Source organism: Lepus europaeus, chromosome 2 (assembly GCF_033115175.1).
Source record: "Lepus europaeus isolate LE1 chromosome 2, mLepTim1.pri, whole genome shotgun sequence".
Classification (NCBI taxonomy): Eukaryota; Metazoa; Chordata; class Mammalia; order Lagomorpha; family Leporidae; genus Lepus; species Lepus europaeus.
This window is the reverse complement of record NC_084828.1, coordinates 122,766,194-122,782,352: the sequence shown is the minus strand read 5'-3', so window position 1 is coordinate 122,782,352 and position 16,159 is coordinate 122,766,194. Positions and strand designations below refer to the sequence as shown.

The window sequence follows — 16,159 nt, the reverse complement described above, 5'->3', positions numbered from 1 at the left end:
AGACCCAAAGGACCGGCCCAGAGGGCCGGGGAAGGCGGCCTCTGCCCTCCGGGAGTCTCCGGGGAGCGGACGCCGGAGGGAGCAAGGGCGCCGCGGGTGCCCCTGGAGCGTCGGTCGCGCTGGCTGCTCCCCGCTCCAGTTCTGCTGACCCAGACAAGAAACTTTGGCCTTCCGTGCGAGACCCGGCTGCCTCCGCGGGGCCTTTGCTGACCGCGCTCGGGCCTGGCGCCGACCCCGCGCAGCTTCGCTCCCGGCCCGCCCGGCTCCTGAGGCCGGGACGTCCCAAGCCGACCTGGGCGCGGCGGGTGCTCCGAGCCTGGGCAGCTAGGCCCCGGCGCACCGCCGCCTCTGACCTCGAGCTTCGCCCCGAGTTCCGCAGCCGGGGACTGGCTGGGCCCGGGACGGAACCGCCGTTTCTCCCGCCCCAGATTCTCCTCCCGTGGCCTCCGCGCCCGCCCTTAGGGGCCGGGGGAAACCCGGTCTGGAGCCCGCAGATTGGGACCCCGGCCGGAGCACCACGCCGGGGCAGATGTTTAGTTTACCCGCGACGGCCGTTCGTCCGCGGCGAAGCCCGAGGCCGCCGCGCTGCCTTCGGCCCGGGCCGGTTCAGTGGGCTTCGAAAGCTCCAGAGCTCCAGGGGGAGATTTGGTGCGAACACATCGACCACGTCCAGGCTGAGGAACTGCTCCCAAGCCAGCCCAGTCCTCGGCCCGGCCGGGCAGGGGCGGTGGAGGTGCCCTGGGGACGCTCGGGACACCCTGAATCTTCGCGCGCGGGTGGAAAAGGTCCCGTCTGGGGCCTCCAGGCCTGCGTCTCCGCCGTCTCTGCCCACCCGCATCCAGGCAGCACCTTCGGGCTTTCCTAATGGTATTTCTTCCCGGAGCAGGGTGTCAGGAGATGGAGAGAGTGAGCTCCTGGGGATTCTGAGAAAGGTTAGGACCGGCCTTTTCCTCAACAGGGTTCTGGCTGCCACCTTCTCCTAAGTTTACCCTGCGAAGCCGCTTCGGCCGAAGCGCTAAACAGGCGAGAGAAGTGTGGGATCCGCCCTCCCCGCGCCTAACTCCGCCGGCTCCGCGGTCCTGGGCCCCCAGCGCGAGCCCGCACCTGCCCGGCTCCGGCGAGGTCGGCGGAGCTTTGATTAGAACGCTACCCCAAATTCCCGTAACCCAGGTGGATGTCGCACAGCGGGATCCCGCCCTCCTTCCTCCCCAGACGTCCCCAAAGTAAACTTCAGCAAAACGGCGAACGGGAGAGTCCGTCTCGAGGGAGGGGGGTCGCTCTGTTCTACACTATCCTACTTGTTACCGGTTCATTAACTGATTGGGTATAATCTGGTTTCTATACTGGGTGGGTAACCCGGAGGAAAAGAAGAAAGAGAAGATGCGCTCGGCGTTAGCGGGAGCCCTACGGCCGCTCTTTTCTCAGGCCCGGACTGCGGCGCGTGGCAGCAGAAGCGAAGCTCTTTCCCAAGCTGGTGTGTTCGAGAGAGATACGCTCATCAAAAAGGAAGGAGGAAAGACTATCCCGGATATTTTAATAGTAACAGGAACAAAGATGACGCGAACCCCATCAAATGAAACAATACTATTTTCATTCAATTGATCGCAAAGTGTCTTCGATTAATAACTTGGCACTTATTTAAAACGTTTTACAGAGGTGGAGCCGAAACATTTTGTACTGACAACACGTCATGAGATAACAGCATCTTCTTTTGTTTAAAATAACTTAATACACTAGAAAAAATATGGCAAATATAAATAATTTTGTTTTCATGGAGAACAAATAGTTACAAAGCTCAACCGCATACCAAAGTTCAGTGAGAAGAGCTTTTTCTCTTTCTTGTAAATTAGAAGGAAAAAATTAATAAAACTAAAGAGGCTTGCTAGATACAGATTGCTTAATCCAAGGTATCCCAGTTTAAATAGCTACATGAATTGAAACAAACAAAAAAAAGATTACTTGAATAGATACACCTTTGTGAGATAAAATGCAAATGTTGAAAGTCAACCATCAGTTCACACATTATAGCCAAAATAAACTTTGTTCGTGTGTATCAACATATTTTACACAAACCTAGTGCCTGTATATAGCTGGGTGCTTTTTTAGGTGGATTTGTCTGGATAGAGAGCGGGAAATCAAGCACTGCCCTCAAATAGGACTTCCGGAAGCCAGCAGGAGGGAACAGAGAAACAGGGAGGGAGGGACTAACACCCATGGAGCGCCTACTGTGTGCTAGGCGTTGGACTTTATTTCTTTTGGTTTTCTGTCTTCTTTGTCCTTCCCCCACACCTTTTGCCTGCCTCTGTCCGCTTGGAACAACCAGAGTGTATTTCCTCCCTCCCCTCATGACTTTTCCCATTCACCCCGCAGGATCAAAGACAGGGCAAATAGACATATATATCAATTTCCAGATGCTTCTGGTATTGTTTTTTTGTCGTTGTTGTTGTTGTTCTGAAGATGAAAATGGAGTGAGTGCACATGAGTAAAGAGGGGTAGGGGGAGACACCATCAATGGAATACAAGTAACATGCAAACCAGAATTTACTGTCAGCAGTCCGGACAGTTCTGCCATAATAATTTCTCAGGGAAATCATTGTCTGTGGCATCTTTTTTTGTATTAATATCATTTTTTCCTCTTCTCGTTTTTGGACTCTCATCCCTCTTCTTGCTCTTCCATACATGGTGGGTTTAAACTCAAAGCATCTGATTCAACGTAAAAGGAGGCCCGCCTCTCTTATCAAATTTCTCGTATTAAAGTGAACTTCGCAGAAAAAGGTCAGTTTCAAAACCTGTGAACTTCCCAGCTGCGCACTTTTTTCATCATAATTATTTAAATAAGTATACCTCTTCCTTCTGTTTTGCCTTCTTAGCCCATTAAAAAAAAAACACACACACACATACATTTAAGTTGGTAAAACCCCCTCCCCCATTCTCTCGAGATTCGTCCAGGTTACTTTCCCGTATTTTTTTTTAATGTATAAAATACTTTAATTTTTTTAAAACGGTTTTGCTCCTTCCTTCTCTCCGATTTCAGCTTCTGCGAAACAGCAATAAGAAATAAGTTTCCTTTTTCTTTTTTCTCAGGTTTGTCTTTTCTATTTTTTTTCCTCATTTTTGTCAAGATTTTATTTCTATGTGAGTCCATGTCGCAGCTTTGTCGTGAGCCACACTCCGCTGTCCACACTCTCTCGTCCAGTCTCTCTCCGGACTTCCCCAAACCCGCTCCTACAAAGCCCATTTCTAGGCCCTTGGGTGGACTGGGCGGGAGCCACGGGGCAGGTGCGCCGCGGGGGATCCCGGGTCTGGCGCGGAGTCCGGCCCTTCGAGTCCGGGCTGCAGAAGGGGACAGGGGCTGGTCAGCAGGGCGGAAAGAGGGCGGGCTCCAGGGATTCGAAGGGGGTAACGGAGAAGCAGTGGAGCGCGGAGGGCGTGCAGGCTGAGCGCCGCGCGGGAGGCGCGACGGTGGCGCTGGCGGTGGCGTCACAGACCCAGGGCAGCCGCGTGCTTTTTGGCTTTCAGTCTGAGATCGGCGATGCTGGAGTTCTTGCTGGTAGTCTTGGCGGCAGCGGCAGCCGCCACTACTGAGGCGGCAGAGGCCGAGTCCGCGGCCAGCGTGGCAAGCGGCAGTCCGAAGGGCGGCGCCGGGAACATCATGTATGGCGCGTGCGCGGCCAGGTGCGGGTGCAGGTGGTGGTGCGCGTGCGCCACGGCGCTGTCCAGCTGCAGCTGCGCCTGAACCTGAAAGGACAAGGGCGTCACGTTGCAATGACTATCCTAGGGTGACAACAGAATAGAAACAAAGCATTAACGGCGTCCAGCTTGGCTGCAGCGAGGGTTAGGGGACGAGGGAGAGGGAGAGGGCGTTCGACTGCTCATCTTGTCCCGAGAGTGACTTTCTAAGCCTGTTGCTAAATCTGAGGCACCACAAGGATATTCCACTGTCCCCTGGGTCTCTGCTCAGTACTGGTTTATTGTCTTGGATCCCAGGAGTCCCGGGAACCCCTATCTGCAGAAACTGGCCGCCCCTCAGAAGCTGGGCAGATGAGTGGACGACACAGATATTGTGCTAAGGTAAAAATAACAATGGTATTTTGGGAAGACTTGGCATGAGGGCTGTTACACTCCGATCTTGATGCTGCCAATAACACACTTATTCCACTACTAAAGCACCGCAGTATCAACAAGCAAACTACAAAACTGTTTTTTTTTTTTTAATCTTACTTTAGGAAGTGATTGCGTCTTCACCACAACTGGCGTAATTGTAAATCAGTACTTCTAACTTTGGTTAAGAATTACTTGGGGGATCTTATTACAATGCAGAGTCTGATTTAGGTTACCTAAAGCTGACTTTCTAATAATCTCCCAAGTAGTGCTGTTGCTGCTGCTGCCGCCTCTGGCCCAAAAGAACACCTTCTGAGCAGGAAGGGTCTTTTAAGATCTGCCCTTCCTGTTGCCAGTCATTCTCTCTTGTTTCAAGAGTCAGCATCAGGATGCCAGAATCCTGTGGTTCCAAGACAGCGAAAGCTCCCTAACACTCACTTTCAGTACATGGGCACATCCAGGTGTCTCCCCAGTCCAGGATGCGGGCAAATGAGAACTAATTCATGACATCACAGCGATGCTGAGTAGGGGTCCTGACTGAGGAAGGGGAAGGTCAGGCACTGGTTGGGAAAGGATTTCACCCTCAGGCTTGGGGAGCGGGGAGTTCTGAGCACTGGGATTTCCCAGGATTAAATCATTGCTGCAGGCTGTCCTTTTAAATTGTGGTCTTAAAGGTTGCTTTATGGCTAAGAAAGGGATTGCAGAGGCAGGACAGCCCTGGGAAGACCAAGGTTTCCCTTTTTACTGGAGATGAAGCTTTGTTTTCAGGGACAGCTTAAAAAACAAAACAAAAACCAAAACCAAATCTGAGTTGGGAGTCCTTTACTTTTCTTGTTAGAGGCATTTAATGTGACTACGAGGTAGAAAATACCTGGAAAAATATTTATAGGGTTGCCGTAGAAACACTTTAGGACTAACCTCTGAATTGGATTTGACAAAATCTTAATCAAAAGGTTTTTCCTTCCTCTCCCTAAGTGCAATCTTTAGTGCATTTATAGGACCAGTTACTGCCCTCAGGCCCCTGTGGGGGTCCCACAAGGACAGAAAGAACTAGGCATTCAGTTCCTGACACCGTATACATGTTTAACAGGGTGTGTATCCAGTGTCATTCTCAAAATTGATTCTCCAACCGTTTGGGTATTGGGGCTCAGAGAGAAGGAATGTTCAACAGTCCAAGCAAACATCCAGGTCTTTTCACATTTAAAAATAGCTTGAAACTAGGCTGTACTTGCCTGCTGAAATGGCATCCTTAAAGCACCTACATTGACATAGGGTGCAACTCGACAAGCTTCAAACTGGCTGGCAGCCCCTATGAGGACACCTGCAATACATGGGAAGAAGACGTAACAATGTGAGGTTAACATCTCCAGTGGTGTCTTCTAGAGTGCAGAACACAGAACTGATTTCTTTGGAGTTGAATTGCTATCTTTCTAAACTATTGCCATATTTTAAATAATCATAATTTACTCCCAAACTTTAGCACTCTCATTAGCTGTCTTATAGAATATTCTTAATTAAGAACTAGTACCATCATCTTTGAAGTGGCTGTTTTTTTCTTTGTAATATCAATATGCTTCACCTCTATCTTTTTTACTTGGAATATCAAATGCTCCTTATGTGAAAAGCATACCTTTATGGAGCTGATTTTCTTGTTTTCTACATTTAGCTCTTCGATTTTGAAACCAAACCTACAAGTGGGAGGGGAAAAAAGAAAATCTCAATATTATAACTCAAAAAATTAAAAGAATACAATGAGAAAATAACAATTATTTTAGCAAGAACTGGGTGACATAGCAAGCAATCTTTGAATTATGTAAAATAGCCTCAGTGTCCAAAGTTAAAAATATAAGTGAGCTAAACAAATAAGATGGATTTCACAGACTTTTACAAGATAAATTGGTTTTTTGAGTTACTATTAGTCATGGTTTCATCTTTCTACTAATAGTGTCCCCCAAACTCTCCCTGGTACCTGATACCAATGTGATAATGGGTTTAAATGTTGGCCAGCTAAGATCTGAGAACAATGTGCTCATTAATAGCCTGTAATATTAATTAGCTTCATCTTAAAGAAAAACCAAACACCAAAGCAAATAATGACTCTTTTCGAGGGGGAGGGAGTTGTAAGGGAGGGGGAGAGGTAATTAGTCTCATAAAAGCCTCACTACAAAGAAATGTAAAATTTCTCCATTCCTCTGTGCAGCAGAGTGTAACACAGCAGCAGAATAATTGTACCATTATCATGATAATCTAATTGCTTCTATACAAAAAGCACTGCTAGTAGTTAAGATTGTACAGAAACACTTAGAAAATACCCTGAAACGTAAATAAAATTATGAAAAAAGACCAACAATATAGTTCACCTCTTAAAAGAAAAATAAGAAGAGTACTCTGTAAAGTGGGAGGGGTTTAAATCAAGTAACTCCTGGGTACTATGTTCTGGATATTACCTGCTTAAATAAATTTGCCAACTTTTTGAGGCAGTATGACAGATTTTTTTAAAAATTCAAATAAAGCTTGCTTTTACACTCCAGTTCCAATAATGCAGCATATTGATTGATTCACAAATTAATGTTTAAAAACCCCATGAAAGTAAAATATTGCTTCAGAGCCTTTTCTAGTATGTTTTTGAAAGCAAATGTCATAGTCAATGTAAATCTTCAGAAATTCCCCTGTTACTTAGTATAATAGAAGGGTGGATTTCATGCCAGGGTGGCATCCTTTGTGTAACTCAAATGGCCTGAGGCTTCTTGCCTCTTTTTTCCCCTAGAAGAGTAGGGATTGAGATACTAATACTCATAACTGTAATAATTATCATCATGTTTTTAAGAGGTTGCTGAGCCTCTGGAGATCTCAGCGCACAGAGCAAAGCAGGAGAGGCTGAAAAAAGAAGGTTCCGCTGTTGATGCTGTGATGACCAAGGTGGCCTATTATTACTTTCCCCCTTCAGTGTGACTGCTCTGTTTTTTTTTCCCCCTGATCCTATTACAAGATGCGCGGAAGCCCCATAAGAATTGTGCATAGTTCGCTACAGATGGTGGTCTCTGTGCCCAGAGACTCAGGGAGTATCTGTTACAGCGATACTTTGTAACAGCTGCAGATGTTCCGGCCTAAAACTGCTCCATGTGTTCAAACAAATAATGACCATCATTTTCTCCCATTTTATTATTTAAGCAGAAATATAATCTTAAACATTTAACTTTGTCCCCCAAAATGCTGGAAGGATATGCATGCATATACATATATAATTTTCCTCCTTAAATACCCCCAAAGCCTACTTTTGCTGTGATATTCACTTCCACAACCAATCAACAAATCAGCTTCAATCTTAACTTCAGCAGCAATGGCACTTGCTGGGAAATGCCAATGGTTCAAGATATGTGGGTTGTTTTAAAATTGACTTTCTATAGGTTCAGGTTTCTTGCCTTGGTTAAGCAAACAAAGAGTGACCAAAATGCATTTGTTTCTCTGCTGTTTCACCCACAGTTTGAGATTCACTGCAGACTGTAAATTTCTACACTTAACAGTTGTTAATTTCCTTTACAGTCTGTACATCTATAAACCTAATTGGCATATCCGCTTGGCAAACCTAGACCCAGGAACAGACCCTCAATGAAACTCAGCTCGACTGAGTAAAATACTCATTGTAACTTTTAAGGCGCCCAGAGATAAAACGTTTTCTGTGAGTTTTTTTTTTTTTTAAGGCTTATAAAAATAGGCCCATTAGGATTAAACCACATTAAAGTCAGAGTGAGGCAAGGCGGGGGGGGGGGTTATAGAAACTCTGGGAGCAAGCCCAGCTAAAGCTTTTTTTCTGCAGCGAACATATGTTTGGATGGGGTGGAAAGGCTATAGGAGTAATACTTACTTTGGAAAATAAGACCTCTAAGAAAGATATCCCTTCTTTTCGTATCTCACAACAGACACTTAAACTGGCATCTTCGGTGTGTGGCACCCCTCCTTCCCCCCCACGCCGAACCAAGCCCCCTAAGGTCCCTGGGCCCAGCCTCCACCTCCCCGCAGCCGGGTACCTGCACTCGGGCCTCTGACAGCCCCAGCCGCTGGCTCAGTTCCTCCCGCATGAAGGCGTCCGGATAGTGGGTCTCGTCAAAAAGCCTCTCTAGCTCATTGAGTTGTTCCAGCGTGAAATTGGTCCGACTTCGCCTCTGCTTAATTTTGGTCTGGCCTTCGTCCTCCATCCCTTTTGCATCCTCTTTGCGATCCTTCAGCTCCGGGGACACTGGAGGGGGCACCACGGACGGGGCCACACGTAACGTCCACGAGTGCACACCAACACACACACACAGGCGCACGCGCGCACGCACACACACACGGACAAAAACAGCACAGCAAACCCCGTTACCAGATTTGTATCGGAGGAGAGGGGATTCTACCCTCTCCCAGAATTCCCGTCCAGCCCCTCACACTGCTCAGAGAAAGAAGATCCTGAAGTCGCGAATAGGTTCTGTCTGCGTGTCAGCCCCGGGCAAGGTGGGCACGCACCACCCTCTCTGCGCAGCTGTGGCCTCAGCTCACCGCCTCACTGTCCACCCCCGACCTCCCCCCGCAGACACCGAATGCATTCCATTCACCCTTGTCTCGCACCCACTTTCCCCCCGCGCACTTACAGAAACCACTAGGGCCGTGCCAGGCCTCTCCCAGAACGAGGTCCGGGCAGAGGGGCGCGGTGAGGCCACGCACTGGCCTCCACACCGGCCATTCCCGGAGGGCTGGCTCGTTCTCAGGCCATCTCTCGCCGACACCGACCCTCTGCCTCCCTCAAACTTGCTGTTCTAATTTAGGAACAATTGGACCGAAGGGTCGAAGCCTGAGACCACCACCCGGGTGCTGCGTGGCGCAGGGAGCCACAACCGCGGGCGCCAAACCCCAGCTACCCCGTGGGCGGTCCCACCAGCGGCTAGATAGCCCTCGTCCCCCGTGCGCGACCAGGGTCGCAGGAGCACAGGTGCCCACGCCATGTTGGCGGCCTGGAAGGCTTGTCGCCCACGCCCGGCCAGAAGGAAAGAGGCAGAAAATCAGCCTTGGGTGGCCAGCGAAACCGGCGGCCGTCTCTGTTCTCCCTTTCTCCTTCCCGGGTGGAAACGCAGACTCGATCCTAAATGCTTAAACCCACAGAGATCAACAGGTTCACGCAGAACATTCGCGATCCTCGGTTTCTATTGGTTGCTCAAAGCCTTTTCATGCATCCAGCAGCTCGGATGTTTAATAAAATATGCATTTTTCTGCTCTGGGCTGCACACACCCATTGCTTCTTTCCTCTCCTCTTCCGTTTAAAAATAGGCGCTTGTGAGAGCCTGAACCATACAGAGGCAAATTATATATAATATCTATATCTATATAATATATTTGGCCAAGGGGCAGTGATCAGAGGGAGCTGGATCCAATATCAACATGATCTCCCCCCTCCCCCCCCCCAAAGAAAATCGTCCTCCTCTGCTCCAGAGTCGGAAGAGACTCGGGTTTTCAAGGTGTCAAAGCTGAGTTGAGATAGTTGAGGTTGTTCGGCTGCTCGCAGTTCTTCCCGACCCAGGATCCCGATTAAACATGGGAGTTAAAAATCATTTCTGGAAGAGCAGGTCTGCAGAGAAATTAATACTTGCCCTCAGCTTGGAAATCAGCAAGCCTAGGAATTGTGCGGCTGGGGTTCAGACCTGCACCTTCCTACCAGCGAAACCAGGGCCTGGAGCTGAGGAGCCCCGGAGGTTGCGCTGGGCCCCTTGGCAGTTATTCCACCACTTTCTAAATGTAGGAGCAGCTGATACCAGGTTTGGGGGAAGAAGAGCTGCTTAGATCTTAACCCAGCCTGGCCATCTAGACACACAGATCTTGAGTGCTGCCCGCATTTCTGGTTCTCAGAGTTCGTTTAGTGAACATTCGTCCTTTACCCCAGGCTCTTGTAGCAAACATGGGGGACAATTTAATAGAAAAATATTTCCACTGATATTTCAGTGAAATTTAAACGGGAAAACACACCAGATTCTGCCAAAAGGGGCGGACAAACTTTGTCTATTTCTCGTCATCCACACAATGGATGGCCCTCAAAGTTTTGAGGCTTCAGGGAGAAAGATGTCCAAATTTCACGTTGATTAATAGACTTAATATAATTTCTATTTCGCCCCCAAATTTCCACTTAGTGGCCTAAACAGGAACAGACCGTGTTATAAACAACCTAATTGCTTGCTTAAATATGTGATTCTACGCATGCCACATATTTTCTTAATTGGAAAAATATGGCAGTACACCAGTTACTGCAGGCACCAAGTGCCAAATTAATTTTATTGTTGAACTCCTTTGAATTGGTACAGGACGCTCCACCATTAGATAAAGCCGTTTGCCAACACGTCGCTGGCACCAAAGGAGTTTTTCCTCCCCCCAGATCAGAGTACTGGATGATTCGAAGCAGTAAAGGAATTGCGTACAACAAACCCTAAAATGAATCCTAAACGTCTCTCCCGGGAGCAGCAGCATAGCCCGGACCTTATTCTGCCTTGGCTTCGTTCTTTCATCGCGCAAAGAAAATGGGAAGTTTGGGCCCCTAAAGATCCAAAGACTCTGGGTCTTTGCGGAGTTCCAAGGGGGCTCAGTCGGCGGCCCGAGAGCCCCGTGGGTGACCCAAGGGTGACGCTGCCCTCTGTCCCCTTCTCTCTGTCCCTCTCTCGCTTAGGCCGGGGCGGGGGAGGCTGCCGTAAACTCTCGCTAGACGCTGGCCTCCCCCCTCCGCTGGGTCCGGTCCCCGCCAGCACCCCTTGCCTCAGTCCGGCCCCACGAACTTGCAAGTCCGCCCCGCGGGCCGTCCGGACTGCGGGCCGGTCCTCCCGCCAGGGAAAGCTGCATTTCAATGCGGTGGGAGCATCTGGGGAGGACACGCGCAAACCCCACGCGCCCCCCACCCCCCGGCACACACGCATCAGGACCCCACCCACGACCGTGCACACTGCCGCGGACGCCCACCCCCTCCAATATCTCTCCAGCTTCCAGAGCCGGGATCCCGGGGAGACCCGGTCCGCGTCCCGCCCCCCTCCCCGCGGGGCCGCTCGAGAGGGGTCAGCTAAGGCGGGAAAGGGAACCGCGGCCGGGGGATCGGGCCGTTACCCTCGGTCAGCCGCGGGCTGCCCGGCTCCCGGCTCCTCTCGGCGGCGCCCATGTCCAGCTCCCGGCCGGGAGAGCGCCCTCCTCCAGCTCCTCCGCCTGCTCCTCCTCCTCCTCCTGCACCTCCTCCGCCTCCTCCGCCTCCGCCTCCGCCTCCTCCGCCGCCGCCTCCGCCGGCCGCCCGGACTGCCGGGCTGCTGCGGTCGTCGCGGCCGGGCTCGGCGCAGCCGCTCGGCTCCTTGGCCCCGCGCAGCGGCCCGCTCTCCAGCACCTCTCGGTACGTGATCGCCTCCTTCTTCTCCTTCACTTTCTGGTCAAAGGACTTGGAGACGAACGCCGTAAGTTCTTCCATCGCCGCCGCCGCCGCCGCCCGTCGGCCCCGCGCCCAGCCGCTCCCAGCCGAGCCCCGCTCCTTTTTTCCTCCTCCTTTTCTTACTGCTCCAGCCCCCCCAATAACAACACATCAATGGGGCAGGGGTGGGGGAGGAGCGGGAGGAGGAGGAGGAGGAGGAAGAAGAAGAGAAGAAAGAAGAAAGAGGAGGAGAAGTAGAAGGAGAACGAGAAGTGAGAAGAGGAGGAGGAGGACGAAGACGAGGAGGAGGAGGAGGAGGACTGGGAGCGGAGGGGGCGGCGGGGGAGGGGCGGGGGCGGCGGGGCCGCGGCCCGGGCTTCCCCGCCGGAGCGCGCTCGTTGGATGTTAAGATCTTTGACAATTCTTCCTGCCGAGAGTTCAGGTCCGATAGCGACGCTGCGCTTGAAGTCTCACTATTTATACTTCCTTAAGGCGGCCCTCGTTCCGAGTCAATTACCTCCCCTGCAACTCGAGCGAGCCCCTTCCCGGGGAGCAGCAGCCGCGCCACTACCTGGGGTGGGGGGGGGGAGGGAGGGGAGAGAGTGAGAGAGCGAGAGCGAGAGCGAGAGAGAGAGAGAGAGAGAGACGCAGAGAGCGCGCAATTGAGGCTGGAGTCGGGGCCGGCGCGGGCGCGGGCGGGCAGCGCGGGGACCCGAGCCGTGGGGGAGGAGGAAGGTCCCCGCCGTCCAGGCTTCAGCGAGCCCCGGCCTCCTGTGCGCTCGGTCATTCATCCGGGATTGACAAGGATCCCTAATTAATTTAATTAGACGTGGGTTTTGCGTTGGTGTCACGACTTAGTTAAGCACTGGGGAGCTGGATGGACTCCGCGGGGGCGGGGCCAGCAGGAAACTGACAAGTGCGCGGCTCCCGGAGTCGGGCGAGGATCCCCACCCCGCACCGACCCCACAGCCTTCCCTGGTGCTCCGGGCCGCGCAGCCGCTCAGCTCCGCACGGCTGCCTGCAGCCCCTGCCCCGCATGGGCGCCCGGCGGCTTAGAGGCCCTACCCGCCGTCCCGCATCCTGCCCCGCGCACCACTCCCGCATCGCTGCCCCGCTGCCCCGACCCCAGCCGCAGCTCCACCGCGCGGCCTCATTCTAGCTTCACAGCCCTGCCAAGACCGGAGCGGCTCTTCTTAGGAGGTTCCCGGCCCGCAGCCAGGCTGAGCTCGCCTCGTCACCCCGCGTCACGACCTGCTCTGAGAGATTCGCCCACGGCTCTCGACTTGGAGTCCGAGCCGACCTGGCTGGAAGGGGCCGGTCGGTGACACGTTTCCCGAGCAGCAGCTGCTCCCAGACTGACCCCAGCGCCCAGCCGAGGACAGTTCGCCCCGGCTTCCCGTCGGGGTGGGTGGGGGGTATCTCAGCATTCTCTCCCTTCTTCCCAACTCCCTGCGTCTGGACCCCTCCCAGGATCAACTGCAGGAGCTCTTCCTTAGCACCCTGGGAAATGGTCTAGTTAGTTTCCTCATCCTGACAAACAAGAGATTATCCCTCTAGGAGTTTTGAGGGAAAAAAATCGACATTAACTTTGTGCCCCGACTAATTTTACTAATTGTAGACTGTTGGAAAAAGAGATGGTTGCCGGGAGAAAGTCTCTCTGTGGTCTGTCTCTCACTAAGATAACGGCTTAAAAGGGAATGCCTGGGTTATGTTCACTGAAGCCGTTTGTTCTGTGTTCCCGAGTCATTGCCCGCATTGTGCAGAACAGGGGTTGGGAGAATTACCTGGGTAAGGCTCGCAAGAACATCTTCGTCCGGAAAGTTATGTAAACAAATACACCTCTTTCAGTGCGGCTTTGGCGACATTTCCAAGCGCTATGAGTATTAAGGCAGGCTTTCCAAAGGTAATTTGTATTAAAGGTAATTTGTTATTTTCTTGGATCTAATATTCAGTAACAATAAAAGCAATTACAGGACGTTAATACTTATATCTTCTACTTTTCGGATAGAGCATCAAAACACAGCGGATAATTTGAGAAGTTCTGTTAAAGTAACCTGAAACAGTTGTAAAAAGGGAACACAATTGTACCTTGATGTATGTTTCTTGAAATATATGTAAAGAGAGACTAACTGTAACTTTGGCATACTACAATATGGTGGCTCCTCTGGTTAAAATGTTCACACTTAGTGAATTTAAGGAAGATGGAAATTATAATTTTTAGAAATGTTGCTTTGCCTTTTTTTCTGAAGTCATCTTTCCCTCTTCTTAAAACATTTCATTTTTTTGTTACTTCTAGGAGGAAGAATTAAGATCTTTAACTTTTCAGTAGCAATAGCTTTTAGATATCAATGAATTAGATAAGCACTTGCATTTGTTTGACTACACCGTAAAAGAGACTCACTCAAACTTTCCCAAGTTATATGAAACACGGTTTCACATTGTCTAGGGCTACTCTCTGTAACTACTTAAATTCTGTTATTATCAAAGAGGAATAATCATAAAACTTGAGTCCTTTATGAAAATCATTTTTAAAGACTATTTAGCATAATGGCCAGTAATGGGGTCATCTAAATGAATTTGATGCTCAAAGAGATCTCATTCTGAGATGTCAAATACGTATTGGTAGGCAGCTCCAAAATAAAATATGAAAAGCCTGATAGAGTTCAGGAGACCCGTCCACTTCTTTAGTCTTTCAGGAACAAGACTTGTAAGTTCTATCTACTAATCTAGAGGGAAAGATGAACACTTTCATCAGGGAAGGTTCACACACAGCTGTTGTACAATTCAAGCTAATAGATATTTCCATGATCTCAGTTCATTGGCTCATTTTATATGTAGGAATACTGGTGTTTATATCAGACCGAGCTATTAGAAATCCGCAGTGTCTGACCACAGACTCCCACTGGCCTAAGGAAAGTTTAGTTTTTTAAAAAATACAGGGCTTTAACATCATATACTGATGCATGCTCAGAAAATTTTAATGATGCTTCACTAAAGAGCAAATGTTTTCTGGAGACAAGACATGTCAAAACTCAGTTTTGGTAAAAAGCATTGAGGGTAAAGCTTAGCTGACAGTGTGCTGACAGATATACAGGTTCTAATAAAATTCAGGACCCCAAGGGTTCCCCCAGCTCTTGAATTATTTAAAATAAACATGTAATATTGCAGTTGTTTTAAAGCTGTTCCTGAAAACTGGTTAGTTAAGGCATAACTACTTACAAGAGATATACTGTGCATCTCAAGTGCTTGCAGAAAATTGTTACTTGGTTATCTAGCAGTTGTGAATAGTTGGTTTCACAGTCGATTCAAACCAAGCGTTAGCTTTGCTTACTTGCAGTAAATTAGGGGAAAGTGACTTCTCATGCAAGAAAAAAAAAAATATAAGGTACTATGTGTTACAGAAAATGCTGACTTGCTTTAATTTCTGTTGGTTTAAAAAATTAAAAAAAAAATCCTATGTGCATTTGATTTCTCTTTCAGAAGAAACTTTCACTCCCCGCCTCGGGCAGTTTCTGCTTATTCCTCTACGCACTTTAATCTGAGAAACTAATTTGCACCCAACTTGTGAGTGCCTTCACCTTCAGGGCAGAAGAAACAGTGGCTTTTAATGCAGTTTTGCAAATAAATCATTACAATGTAATCACACACGAGTCTATACAGACACACTCCCATGATTTATTATTGTTGGGTGAGTTTCCCCCTCCCGCAGCTCGAGATAACCAGTTTTGCTTCGTGTGGGTGTCTTAAACATAACTTCCTACAATGCAGATTAGTTTACTGATTACATATGACAATAACGACGACGACTAAGGCAGTAATACCCTCTAGTCCAACCTTTATTGCTTTCTGGAAACAAGAAAATCAAATTAAACAAGCTCGCAAAATAAACACCAAACAAAAAAATTGGCGGCGTGACAATCTATTCGCTCGGCATTCCTATCTCCTGGCAGCCTCCATCGATGCACTCGGAAGCTCGGCTGAGGTTGCCTGGCGCTGGAACCAGGAAGGCGCTGAGCTTAAACTGAAGCAAGTTCCGAGGACGCCGGCGGCGCCCTCGTCCGAAGAGACGTTTCTAGGTCTGCGGCCCTTGAACATCAACGGGAGGTGTGAGCCTGACGACCCGGATCCAGGTGATGCCCGAGTCCAGGACCTGGGGGGCGGCATTCGTGGCTGCTGGGCTCTGAGGCCCTGCTCGGGAGCGAGGCTGCGTGGGGCCTGGCGCAGTCTGTGGCCCGGAGCCGGCCGCGGGGTGGGCGGCTGCCCCGCGCCGCGCGCATGCGCTCCGCACCTGGGCTGTTGTGGACCCCGGGCCCTAGGCTGGGGGCCGCGGGCGGCGGGCGGCTGTAGGCCTCAAGCCTGGGCCTGTATCTGGAGGTCGTGTGGGAGGACAAGCTGCCTCGCTTTCGCTCCTCTGTGCCCCACTGCCGCGTCCTTGAGCGCTGTTTTGGGATTTCCAGCCTAGCGCTTCCTCCCTAGCTGGAGGTAGGGTGGAGCGAGAGGGAGCCTGCTTTGGGTGCGCTGTGTCCCACCCACTCTGCTGTTTCTATCTTGGATCCAGGGGCTTTCTGACTCCGCACACACCCATTTGCTGAGAGGAGAGGTGGCGCAGGATGGGATAGACTTTCCTGTCTTGGGATATAAACATACCGGGAACACACT

At 50.3% G+C, this 16,159-nt stretch overlaps 2 protein-coding genes across 4 annotated transcripts in view; one reads left to right on the top strand and one right to left on the bottom strand.

Moving 5' to 3' along the window:
• Positions 1 to 1,529: 1,529 nt before the first annotated feature.
• On the bottom strand, positions 1,530 to 11,861 carry SHOX2 (SHOX homeobox 2). 3 transcript variants are annotated; one of them, XM_062212599.1, is made up of 6 exons: positions 11,187 to 11,861; positions 10,542 to 10,618; positions 8,130 to 8,338; positions 5,732 to 5,789; positions 5,334 to 5,422; positions 1,530 to 3,774 (listed from the first exon to the last, which is right to left on the bottom strand). In XM_062212599.1, exons 1-6 carry the CDS (start codon positions 11,558 to 11,560, stop codon positions 3,481 to 3,483), a joined length of 1,101 nt encoding a protein of 366 aa, XP_062068583.1. In that variant the 5' UTR covers positions 11,561 to 11,861; the 3' UTR covers positions 1,530 to 3,480. The 3 variants fall into 3 exon arrangements, with proteins under 3 accessions (XP_062068583.1, XP_062068570.1, XP_062068578.1); XM_062212586.1 differs by lacking the exon at positions 10,542 to 10,618 and having other exon boundaries at positions 11,212 to 11,860; XM_062212594.1 differs by lacking the exon at positions 10,542 to 10,618 and having other exon boundaries at positions 1,530 to 3,738; positions 11,212 to 11,859.
• Positions 11,862 to 14,980: 3,119 nt separating this feature from the next.
• RSRC1 (arginine and serine rich coiled-coil 1) overlaps positions 14,981 to 16,159 on the top strand; it is a 464,346-nt gene continuing 463,167 nt past the window's right edge. The window contains exon 1 of the mRNA XM_062212576.1: positions 14,981 to 15,630. The gene's annotated coding sequence lies outside the window, so the exon portion shown is untranslated. The remainder of the gene's footprint in view (positions 15,631 to 16,159) is intronic.

Bases quoted from the DNA above. Each gene is read 5' to 3' on its own strand.
- SHOX2 (XM_062212599.1), bottom strand. From the start codon at position 11,560: ATGGAAGAACTTACGGCGTTCGTCTCCAAGTCCTTTGACCAGAAAGTG. The intron at 8,339-10,541 runs GTTGTACGCAAT...TGCCCCCTCCAG, and splicing joins TAGGATTCATTTTAGGGTTT to TGTCCCCGGAGCTGAAGGAT. The intron at 5,423-5,731 runs GTATGCTTTTCA...CATGTATTGCAG, and splicing joins AGAAAATCAGCTCCATAAAG to GTGTCCTCATAGGGGCTGCC.